The sequence below is a fragment of the Lampetra fluviatilis genome, chromosome 40, assembly GCF_964198595.1.
Source record: "Lampetra fluviatilis chromosome 40, kcLamFluv1.1, whole genome shotgun sequence".
In the NCBI taxonomy this organism is placed as follows: domain Eukaryota; kingdom Metazoa; phylum Chordata; class Hyperoartia; order Petromyzontiformes; family Petromyzontidae; genus Lampetra; species Lampetra fluviatilis.
Window position 1 is genome coordinate 10988346 of NC_136314.1, and position 12391 is coordinate 11000736.

Consider the following 12391-nt stretch of genomic DNA (forward strand, 5'->3'; position numbering starts at 1 on the left):
TCAGGATTTTGAACGTAAGCCTCTCGGAGGAGGCAGAATAACTCTGATGAGCATCTACAGAAACCGATGGGTGGCAGCAGGAACCAGAGGTACGTGAGCGCACTCAGCGACCAACGTAGGGCCCAGGGTGTGGTCACTGTGTGCCAGGGTCCTGGTTTTGTTCCCAAAGGTCTAACTTATTTTTTTTTATTTTACCAGGTAAGGCCCACTGAGCTGCTATACAGCTCTTTTTCATAAGCTACTTGGTCACAAATGATTGGTCAACAAAGTGGCTTATCATCACGTGGGAATATACAGCCGCCAAATACTCCCAACGTGTTTATTCTCTCATGTGGACAGAAAAACCTGAGGACCCGGAAAAAAATCCACGTGACCACGGGCAGAGATAACATGCAAACTCCAAATATACACAGCAGGCGTCAGGGTCGGGATCGAACACACTACATCCTCTATACCAGGGAGAGGTAGTTAACATCTTGGCAAACAAAGTTTCAGTAAATAAAAAATATAAGACTGTTGACAGCAACTGCAGGGAGGCAGATTTTCCTTGGCAATTAAGTTATCAATTTAGTTGCCAGGAGTGTGTGCCACGTGCCAAACGGCACCCCGGACGCCTTTCATGAGATCAGTCATGAGCACATTTTGATATTCGCGCCATTCCGAGAGCACAAGGCAATCATAACGGAGGAAGGCGCCGCTGTGTTTCAGACACAGCCCACAGTGGTTTAACAGTAGGGGGGGGGGGGGCGATGATGCTGCGTTGCGTAAACCCAATCGGATGTTCCGCGGGTACTTTTAGAAACTTCGAACCATGGCAACAAGCTCCATATCACGGCACTTTGTTGCTATGGAAAAATTCTGGTCAATAATTCTAATGGCAGAGAATCTCCACGGGCTTCCACGTGGCTCGAGGAGAACGGTGCGGCGGGTAAGGGCTGCCTCTGCGGCGGGCGTGCCGCGGACCAGTGTGGGGTGCGCGCTAGACGTCGTCAGTTACCCCTGTTCCCCTGGATGACGAAAATGTTCTCCCCCGCCGAGATCTTGGCTTGTGTATTGGTGGATGTGTGTGATCCAGGAACCACAATATCTGATGAAAATAAAAAAGCACACATCGTTCACACTTTGCAACATCTGATAAAGATGAGCCTGGGCCCAATAGACTGCTGCTGCTGAGGCATATGACCAAAAAACACGGGCTGCCAGAAAGAGGGAGAGGCTGCGGCCAAATTCACCCATCGGTGGCTAGCGCCATCATGGTAACCGTGGCAGCATCGAGAGAAGCAGAATTACACTTTGTGTGGCAACGTATTTTTCAACACGGATTCAGCCGTTACCCCGTAGCTTAGGCCTGTGAAGGGGGGGGCGGGTTTAGGTGTTACGGCTGTGGTGAGAATTAAGCGGCAAGGCAATGTTGGGGGCAGAGGGTAGATGGCTCAGACGGCTGCTACTATCTGCTTCAGGAAGGGACCCACGAGAGCCAGGTTAAAATCTCAGGCTCCCACAATTGTTTGGTGATCTCAGCACAGTAAACGATGACTGGACTGATCGGCACATTCTGTGCCTCTCGATAATCTAAACCATGAACTAAACTATTCTTTTTATTTGACCAGGTAAGGCCCACTGAACTATATGCCTCTTTTTCAGAAGTGACGTGGCCACAAATGATAGCTCAACGAAGTGGCTTATCATCACGTGGAAATTTTACAGCAGCCAAATACTCTTAAACGCTTATATGAAAATAGAGTCGACTGATTGCGAGCGCGTGGCTCTGCGCTGATGACAAGCCCCAATTTCTGGATGTAAAGGTGTTCCCGGACAGGAGCGGTCAGTTGGAGCCGAGGTGGAGACGACCGCTGGGGTGGGATGGCGGGGCTAGGCCATGAGCTCTCTCTCCCGTAGGGGGAACCAACACACAAGCCTCACAGCTTCCCTCTCACGTCGCCGCCTTCTCATGCCAGTGCCAGGCTGAGGCTGCGCTGCCGCCGGGAGGGGGGGGTTCACAGGGCCCAGCGAGAGCCTGTTTTTCCTCCATCCCGTATTTACTCAGAGTTCTGCATTTTATGACGTTTTGCCAAAAGCATTTCTGGGAACAGTTTTGTATGTGAATGCAGGGGTTTTTCTGTGACACAAGAACGACAATCAAATTATTTCCCACTCACTCCATTATAGGCACTGTTTTTATCTGAGTAGATAACATATGGATGCCGATTTAGAAATGTGCAACACTGTGGCTTTGCATTACTATCGTGTTTTTGTATTGTGTTTGTTGTAACGTTCTAAAAAAGAGCTTCATAGCTTATCGGATGTATCCTGCAGTAAAAATACAGATTCTGATTCTGATCTGGAACGCGAGATCTACTCTACGGCACAGAATGGGCCATGGTGCCTGTCTGGATGATAACCAATCCGGAATATTTAAATCCGGGGAATCCTCACTCAACATCCTGAACACTTTGTCAGGAGGATTTGGATTTTGAAACTTTTCAATACATTTTTTGCGCTAATTTACACGAGTGGATGGAAGGGCAACGCTCAACTGAGCAGACCCCCAGTAAGAAAATCCTCATGAGTCTTCCTCACCATTTCTACCCAAGTATTTTTAAATCGCTAAAAAAAGCTGAAAGATTCCCAGAAATGCTATTTTAAAAAAACATAAACGCAGAACTCATTCGCAGCAAATCTCTCTTCGTTCAGGGCATCGTGTTTATCAACAAAATGTTGCAATAAAATTTGCCTCGCATAATTTTATGCTCTGGGTCATCTTTGGGTCATCTTTTTGCCTGGCGGGATAGGCTGCCCAGAGCGATGATGATACTTTAAATCAGAGTTAAGGGCGAGGGGCACAGTTTATTGGGCTCAAGCAAAGGAACACGATCAATTTCATTGACGTCAGAGACACCGCAGGTCAATCTGAGCAAAAACACAAAAGGGGTTCATATTCTTTGGGTCTTTCGGTAAAGTCACGAAGATAGGTTCAAAAATAAGAACAAAAAACTACGACGTTTCAATCGCAACACAAGCGGTCGTCATCACGTAAAGAGGGTTAGCCTCTCAAGGCAAACTGTTTATAAAAGTTTAAAATGGGTGTAGCCGAAGTGTCAGCCGCATGGGCGGGGTAGCTAATGTTAATGTAAGGGATTAAAAACGATGTCCCCCAGCAGCATGTAGGGCGGTGCTAGCTATGATTATAGTCGTGGGCAATGCTGATGCTGGTGGTGGGTTTCCACAAATTAAAGGGCTGCCAGGTAATTATTGCACCTCGCTTTCAGCAGCATGGGCGAGGTAGCTAATGTTAATGTAAGGGATTAAAAACGGTGTCTGCCAGCAACATGTAGGGCAGTGCTGCCAGGTAATTAAACGCTCACCCTGGTGGCGGTGGAGGTTGCTGCTAGAGGTGATGGTAGTTGTGGGCAGTGATGGTGCTGGTGGTGGGCTTCCACCAATTAAAGGGGTGCCAGGTTTTAAATGGAAACATTACAGCCAATTATGACTTAAACTGGTTGATAATGTCCTTCCAGTGATTGCTGAGTTTGGAACCATCTTCTCGGTTGAAATTGTGTCTATGTCTGTACATGTGAATGGCTTCATGAACGAATCTTTGTTGATAGCCAGTGGGTTTGCAAAGTACCTTCGTCTTAGAGAAATCAATTTCGTGTGAGCCCACCGCATTAAAACAATGATCAGCCACGGCCGAGGTATTGGTCCTACCATGTTTCAGATCTGCCTCATACTCACGAACACGATCCAAGACATGTCGCCTAGTTTCCCCAATTTAACTACTGCTGCAAACACAGCTTAGTTTGTAGACGCCGGGGTATTGCATGTCAGGGATCACATCCTTTACAGATGGGATCAGATCACGAATTTTATGGACTGTGTTAAATCGAACCTGGATCTTGAATTTGCTCATGATTTTGAAAATATTTTTGGTGACCCCTGCTATGTATGGCAAGGTGATGATTTTGATTGGGTCCTCAGATGGTTCTTTCCCAACGGTTGGGGTGATGGCTTTACAGATTGTTTAGTCTGAATATCCATTGGTCTTGAGAGCTTGGTGTATGTGTTCAGTTCACTGGCTAGGTGATGATGGTCGGAAATACATCGAGCTCTATGGTGCAGAGTTTTGATGAGGGAATTCTTCTGGGATGGATGGTGGCGGGAGTCAGGTTTTAGGTAGGCATCCGTATGGGTTGCTTTCCTGTAGACACTCGCCCATTGAGCCATCTGGTCTCTTTTCGATTAATACATCCAAGAATGGTAGCTTGCCATCCTTTTCCACCTCCATGGTGAATTTGATGGCTGGGTGTATGGAATTTATGTGGTTGAGGAATTGGTTTAGAGCTGGTCGGCCATGTGGCCAGATGACGAACGTGTCATCTACGTACCTCTTCCACAAGGACGGACGTAGAGTGGATGCCTGGATGGCATCTGTTCCAAATTTTTCCATGAAAACATTGGTTACAACCGGAGATAAGGGAGAACCCATTGGGGTACCTTCCCCTTGTTTGTAAATGTTCCATTCCAGGTGAAGTAAGTGTTGGTGAGGCAGTGTCTTACCAGGGCCGGTACATCAGCATTCAGTCCTTGTTGGACCAAATCTTCAATGATTGCAATGGTGTCATGCACAGGAACTTTGGTAAACAGAGACTACATCGAAACTAACGAGCAAATCACCTGGAGATAATGAGATGTCCTTAAGTAACGATATCAAGTGAGCTGAGTTAAGTACAGCTTAGGTGGTCTTACCAGTGAATGGTTGTAAGGTCTCAAACAGAAATCGGGCCAGTTTGTAGGTGGATGAGTCAATGGTGGAGACGATAGGACGAAGGGGTGTACCTTCTCTATGGATTTTTGGTAAGCCATAAAATCTGGGTGGTCTAGCAGCAGATGGTTTTAAGGAAAACCGCTTGGTTGGTTCGATTAAAGATGTAGAATCAGTGATGATATTGTTGGTTTTCGTAACGAGGCTGTTGGTGGGATCTCTTTTAATTTTTGTATAGTTACCATCATTAAGTAGGTCCTGAATTTTGTTATTGTGTGTGGTTTTGTCCATGATGACCGTGGCATTGCCCTTGTCGGCTGAGAGGATGACAATGTCATCCCTCTTTTTTAATTGAGAAAGCACTACTACCATCACCTCTAGCAGCAACCTCCACTGCCACCAGTGTGAGTGTGTAATTACCTGGCAGCACCGCCCTACATGCTGCTGGGGGACACCGTTTTTAATCTCTTACATTAACATTAGCTACCCCGCCCATGCTGCTGACACTTAGACTACGCTCATTTTAAACCTTTATTAACAGTTTGCCTTGAGAGGCTAACCCCCTTTTCCTGATGACGACCGCTTGTGTTGCGATCGAAACGTCGTAGTTATTTGTTATTTTCTTTAAACCTATCTATGTAACTTTACCGAAAGACTCAAAGAATATGAATTCCTGCAGTCACGAAAGCTTTAAGTCAAGATTTACAAAAGGGGTAGTGAAGTCACGGGAGTTCACATCACCCGAGGCCTCGCAGTCCTTTACAGTGTCTCTCTCAAGCGGCCGCGGCGTCTAGGGGCCGGGTGCAGGAGAGCGAGTGGCCTCGCTTACCCCCATCAGATATACGCGGTGTTACTCACAAGCCAAAAAAACGAGAGAGAAACATTCGGAGGCAATGTCCCTGTGATGGAGCTGTGCATGAGCATGTGTGAGAGGTGAGAGGGGAGCCTGTGGTGCAATGGTTAGAGCGTGGCACTACGAACCCGGTGACACAATTTAGATTCCCACTCCATCCGGTGAGCGCCACTCTCCAGCAAGACGCGCAGAGATGTGCCGAGTCTGTGTGTGCCCGTGTGTGTATGCCTGTGTGATTTCTCAACTCCGTCGTTGAGCACCCAGTGAACGCGAAGCAATTGTCTTTAAACTCGCAGCACATGACTAAAACCAGGAGGCCTGACCTTGAAAATAGAGTCGACTATCTGTGTCGTGAGTGGTGTCTGTGTATTAGGTGTGTGTATGTGGTGTGTGTATGAGGTGTCTGTATGAGGTGTGTGTGTGTATGAGGTGTGTATGAGGTGTGTGTGTATGAGGTGTGTGTGTGCATGAGGGATGTGTGTGTGTGAGGGATGTGTGTGTGTGTATGAGGGATGTGTGTGTGTGTATGAGGGATGTGTGTGTGTGTATGAGGGATGTGTGTGTGTATGAGGGATGTGTGTGTGTATGAGGTGTGTGTGTGTGTATGAGGTGTGTGTGTGTGTATGAGGTGTGTGTGTGTGTATGAGGTATGTGTATGAGGTGTGTGTGTTTATGAGGTGTGTGTGTGCTTGTGTGTGTGTGTATAAGGTGTGTGTGTGTATGAGTTGTGTGTTTGTGTATGAGGTGAATGATACCTGGGTCTGTCCCGTGACCTGCCAGCAACCTTTCGGCACTTAAAGTGCACCTAGCCTGGCACAAGCGCCATAGTGACGTCACGGACACTTAGTGGCGAATGACGGTTGTTGATGTGTGCGTGCGGTGCGCTGGCCACGCTGGCGCTGCACCGCGCTACCGGTGGTCGTGACGATCCTCTGCACGTTGACGCCGGCGCGCTGCAGGGAGCTCATTGTAAGCGCGGCGGGGTTGAGGACGCCCGGGGCGAGGCCGGACCCAGCGGGCACCATGCGGGGCAGCATGGGCACGGGCGTCGTCTGCATGGGCGGCACGTTGGCCACGGGGCGGCTCTTGAGGCCCGCGTGCATTGAGAGCCTGGGCCGGGGTCGGGGTTGCGCATCACACACACACACGAACGCACACATGGCGACGCGCGCGGGCGCGGTCACAAGCCGTGGCGGGGGTGCTCGCCGAAGGTACAACCAAAGACGGCGCGCCCCCTTCTCCTCGCCACCGCCGATACACATCTCGCACCGAGGCACGCGCGCATGCGGTGCGCAACACAGCCACGGGGGGCGTCTAGTCTACGGTTGTTAAAATGTCTGTTGGTGTAGCCTCACTTGGTCAACACGCACTCACAGATTACCACGCCGCGAGTCACCCAACTGATGATTAGCACGGTTGGCTACGGTACGGTGCGAAGGAAGTTCAACATACATACGTACACAGCACACGCCCCGCACCCTCACACGCCTCCCGCAATAACACTCCTAAAAGCATCACCCCTCCACTGTGTCTCTCCCACTTACAACGTTAGGCCCCTGTGTAGCTCGCGAGTTGGTGCTGTTCCATTTCACTTAACCCCCACCCCATGTGACCATACGTTGTACCTTTCCCTAGTTATGGTTCAATCAAATACTTCTGGTTAAACAAAATATATACACGGGTGTTTGTGCATCAACGGTGACCGGTTTTTCTGCACGTATGGAATGTCTGTGAACAGACACCACATTGCAACTTTTGTAACTGAGAATTAGAGGCAGCTGCCCCAGTGGTTGTAAGTGGTCAGCAGCGCATTGGACTTGCCATCCAGAGATCACCGGTGCAATTTACTCGTAAATATTACCTTTAGGCTTGCCGCTGTGCCAATTGGTCAGTAGATTTGTTACAAAAACTCCCATCAGAATCAATGATCGGTTCTTGGCTTTCAGAACCGATTCTAGCAGAGGTTACCGGTTGACCGGTCATTGTTTAACAACTCTCGCCAATTTTTTTAAATTAATGAATTATATTACTTAATATTAAGGGCAACATGGTGGTGAGATGTTTACTACCTTGCCTGGTATACAGGTCGGGGGTTTGATTCCAACCTTGAAGCCTGTATATTTGGAGGGTGCATGTCCTTCCTGAGATTTGTCTCTGGGTCCTGCGGTATTTCACTCCACATTTAGAAATGTGTGTTTAAATTATTTGGCTGCTGTAAATTTCCACATGATAAGCCACTTTGTTGAGCTATCATTTGTGGCCAGGTCGCTTCTAAAAAAAGAGCTTTATACCTCAGTGGGCCCTTACCTGGTAAAAAAATAAATAGTTTAATAGATATGAGCAAGCAAGCCCAAAGCCTCTTTTTCAGGAGAGTCCTGCAATGGAGATGTTTGGCCAACACCAGTTACAATGCATGTTTTTGCTTTGTTTCTCAGCTTGTGGGAGGAAACGGGAGAACGTGGAGGAAACCCACATGTAAGAGTAGGGGGGTAGAGAGAGAACTACAAACTCCACGCAGAATGGCGCCCGGGTCTGGAATCAAACCCGGGGCGGCAGGGGGCTGCTCGCTGCGAGTATCCACACCACCACCACCGCCGCCGGCCTCCTGCACCGGGACCGACGAGCGCCCGGCCACAGGAGGCTTCTGCGTGGCGCTGCTGCTGCGCACGGCCGCACCTGTGGTGCTGCTGCTGCTGCTGCGCGAAGGCGGTGAGGCTGCTGAGGCTGCTGGCCACGCTGGGGTAGAACTGGGCGTAGCTGGGCCGCTGGTAGGGCACGCACGCACGCTTCTCGTCCTCGTAGCTCTTCTTGGCGAGGCGCTTCTCGGCCGGCGTGAGCCGGTACTCGGAGCGCTCCATCAGCAGAGACTCGTGCGTGAACGGCTCCTGCGGGGGTGAGGGGTCGTGATCCCCGTTGCGTTGACGCCGCACCGTAGGGCGGCGCACATCACCGCTTGCTGCGTTGAGGTTCGCGATTTGAATCTGGCAGGCCTCCCTGGTTATCACTGCGGTTGTACCAACCACAAACTACGAGGCGTTGCCTGCTTCACTGTGGTGCGTGTTACACTGGTGAGTGGTCACTCTGGTGAGCGGTTGCCCTGGTAAGTGGTTACCCCGGTGAGTGGTTACCATGGTGAGCGGTTGCCCTGGTAAGCGGTTACCCCGGTGAGTGGTTACCATGGTGAGCGGTTGCCCTGGTAAGTGGTTACTCCGGTGAGCGGTTACCATGGACGGTAACCCCGGTTAACGGTTGCCCCGGCAAGTGGTACCTTGGTGAGCAGGCGACTGTGCTGGAGGCAGGCGTTGCGGAGGAGCGGGTCGTGGTGGCGCTGCGCGATGGAGGGGAGGTCCACGGGGGCCGCATCCTCCTCCTCCACCAGGTGCAGCAGATTCTCAACCTCGTGGCGCGTGAAGTTCAACACAGGGTTCATGTCGTCCACCACACGGTCTGCACACACGCAACCGTACACGCACACACACACGCACCGTACATACACACGCACCGCACACACACAGTACCGTACACGCGCCGTACACACACACACCGTACACACACAGTACACACATACGCACCGTACATACACACGCACCGCACACACACAGTACCGTACACGCACCGTGCACGCATCGTACACAAATGCACCGTACACGCATCGTACACAAATGCACCGTACACGCATCGTACACAAATGCACCGTACACGCACCATAAACACACACGCACCGTATACGCACGGTGGTTGAAACAATGGGCAAGTCTCGTCAATGCCTCCACCTCTGTTCAACCATCACTATAAAGGTGTACACCACCAATGATCCATTGCCAAGGTCCACTGGGTGAAGACCTCGGGGCCAGCCCAGGACATGCTGGTGGGACTTTGTCGCTCGGCTGGCCTGGGAACGCCTGGGAATTCCCCAGGAATAGCAAGAGTCCATCGCCAGAAAATGGGAGGTCAGGACCGCCCTACTCAATGCACTGCCGCCACGACCCTCGCCAGGACAAGCGCATTGAAAAACGAACGAACACCACCGATGATGGACAGGTTACGTGCGGTGGGGTAAAGTGTTGGTACTTCCACCTATTTAACGACAGCACATGAGGGTCTAGGAGGTCTTACTGCACATTCCCTGCTTGGAGATCTAACGGTCATAACGGTCTGACTAGACATGCCTTGCTTGGAGATCTGCCTGCAGGGGCACAACGACCTATTTCAAAGCGGCTATGCAAGATGTGAAAGTGCCCCCCCCTATTTTCTCCCCGACTCACTTTTACTGAAATAGCTACGGATGTTTTTAACCTGGATACAATATTCTGTAGGCTATAACTATAAATTATATTTTAGATCCTGCACCGTGTGTTGGGATTAGAGGAAGAGAGATTCACAGTGACGGTATTAATACAAAAAAATTGAAGGTTATCATGCTCAAAGTTATTGTGCATCTTGCTTTCATGCCTCAAACGGGGAGGACTGCGCAACTTTGTGCTGCTCTATTGATATGATAGTCGGATGCGGTTAATCGGGCTTGGCCCATAGTAGACCGGAGGTAATTGTTTCTTTAAAAAAATTTGAATCATTTTTCTTGACAATTTGTTACTTGTTTATCTGTGGATTCGGGGCCCCCTTGTGGCCGACTGGACCCCTACACATTGCATGACGCTGCAACGTAAAGGTGCGCCTGCATGCCTGTTATGGATGTCTTACTGGACATGCCCTGCTTGGAGATCTGCCGGTCGTAGATCTTCTTCTCAAGCGTGAAGTCAGACACGAGGCGGTACACGAAGCATGGCTTGACTTGGCCGTAGCGGAAGACGCGGCACACAGCCTGCGCGTCGTGGCACGGGTTCCACGACGCGTCGAAGATCACCACGCGGTTCGCCCCAATCAGGTTGATGCCCAGGCACCCGGCCCTACATGCACACACACACACACAAAGATCCCCCGTGTAGCCTTCACAGAGTGTAGGAGCAAGTGCTGTTAAGCGAGCACACCAAGAAGGCCAGCACGGCGCACGAAGGGGTAGGTGGCCATAACTACACCCGGCCGTCTTAGTGGCGATGTTTACACACCGCACCAGGTACTCATTTGAGAGCGGAGTTGACCTAGGGGAGGCCCAGGACTGGTTCAAATAATCGTAGCCAGGTGTTGGCCGTGAGCGGGAAATGAACTTGGGTTGCCGGGTTCGTAGCCCAGCACGCTAACCGCTACACCACCGTTCGCCACATACAGACACATGCACAGCCACAAGCACCAAAACAGACACGGACGTGCGTGCACACACAGGCATACACACACAGGCACACACAGACTCCACATGTTTCTGCGCGTCTCGCCGTGGAGTGGCGCTCACCGGGTGGAAAGTAGGAAGAGCCACACGCTGCTGTTGAGGGGATTGTTGAACTGGTTGATGAGTTTTTCCCGCTCTGAAGTGGCTGTGCTGCCATCCAGCCCTGCAGAGAGCGAGAGATGCAATTCCGCTCACGCTGAACAGTTGTGGACCTCCGAGACTCACCTAATTCTCTCTACGGTCGGTCACGCGATAGTCCAGGGGTAAGCGTGTTTGCTGCAGATGTTCACGGTTGGGAACTTGCGGCCGCCCTGGTTACTACTGCGGGTGTAAAATATCGTAATAGTGCTACGCACCGTCCGCTTTGCGGTGAACCTAACACATCCCCTGGCATAATTCGCAAAGAGAAGGACATTGTGTGTGCTCGTGCAAATTGCTCAATTAGGATTGTACACGCAGCAATCATTGCCCTCCGGTGGCAGACTGATGCCCTGGGTTCATCGCTTTTGCAAATGAGACTCATCCTGGTCTCTTGAGTTCCCACCACGTTAAACGAACTCAACAACTAAAACGATTCGTCAGCTGCTCGTCATTTTCATACTTTTTCTGTCTCGACTCCCAGCAAAGGCCAACACTCCAGACAGGGCCTCGAAACGTTCCACGCCATTGCATCTCGCCACGGCGACGAGATGTTAACCAACTCGCTGGTTTGCAGGAGGTCGTGAGTTCGAACCCGACACCGACGCCTGTTGTATATTTGGAGTTTGCATGTTCTCCCCGTGTTTGCATGGATCATTCTCCGGGTCCTTCGGTTTTCCCCTCCACATTTATAAACAAGCGTTTATAATATTTGGCTGCTAGACAATTCCACGTGATAATGAGCCACTTCGTTGAGCTTTAATTTGTGGCCAGGTCGCTTCTGAAGAAGAGCTACATCGCTCAGTGTGCCTTACACGGTAATATAAAAAAAATTAGTAAAGATAGAGTTGCCCCCCACCACCCCCTGACATCAGCGGGTTCCGCCAAACCCGGAAGCGCGCACAAAGAACGCTTTGTGTGCGGCGCTCGTTCTCACGGTAGTAGTTGACGTTCTTGCTCCAGACGAGGCCGGTGGGCGAGGAAGTTGCTGGGGGCACCTGGGTCTCTGCGGGCGGCGCCGACGAGGCCGACGAGGCCGACGAGGCCGAGGGGTCCGAGGGGGCAGAGGGGGCTGAGGGGGAGGCCGAACCCGAGACGGTGGGGATCTTCCTCTGGCTCAGGAACGCCTCGATGATGTCCAGAGTGGACAGACTCTGGCTGCAGGACCAATAGAGCGGGGGCAAGGGGCACGTGAGAGATCACCACAGCCTCCACCAAGACCCTGCTCCTCCTCTTCCTCCTCACGACCACCACCATCACCACCCGTCATCGCCACACTCCTCACCACGGATAGGCAGCCGCAGTGAACAGGCAGACGCAGTGAACAGGCAGACGCAGTGAACAGGCAGACGCA

General features: G+C 50.9%; 1 protein-coding gene across 5 annotated transcripts in view; it reads right to left on the reverse strand.

Annotated features, from left to right (window-relative positions):
- The window catches only part of RAD54L2 (RAD54 like 2), a 122133-nt gene that overhangs the window by 5172 nt on the left and 104570 nt on the right, over window positions 1-12391 (reverse strand). For 2 of the 5 annotated variants that reach the window (XM_078875120.1, XM_078875119.1), the window contains exons 15-21: window positions 11975-12195; window positions 10963-11062; window positions 10317-10522; window positions 8884-9062; window positions 8292-8500; window positions 6529-6725; window positions 998-1087 (exon numbers count right to left, since the gene is read on the reverse strand). In XM_078875120.1, the coding sequence (XP_078731246.1) occupies window positions 998-1087; window positions 6529-6725; window positions 8292-8500; window positions 8884-9062; window positions 10317-10522; window positions 10963-11062; window positions 11975-12195 (1202 nt within the window). The remainder of the gene's footprint in view (window positions 1-997; window positions 1088-6528; window positions 6726-8291; window positions 8501-8883; window positions 9063-10316; window positions 10523-10962; window positions 11063-11974; window positions 12196-12391) is intronic. The other 3 variants (XM_078875122.1, XM_078875123.1, XM_078875124.1) reach the window with 3 other exon arrangements.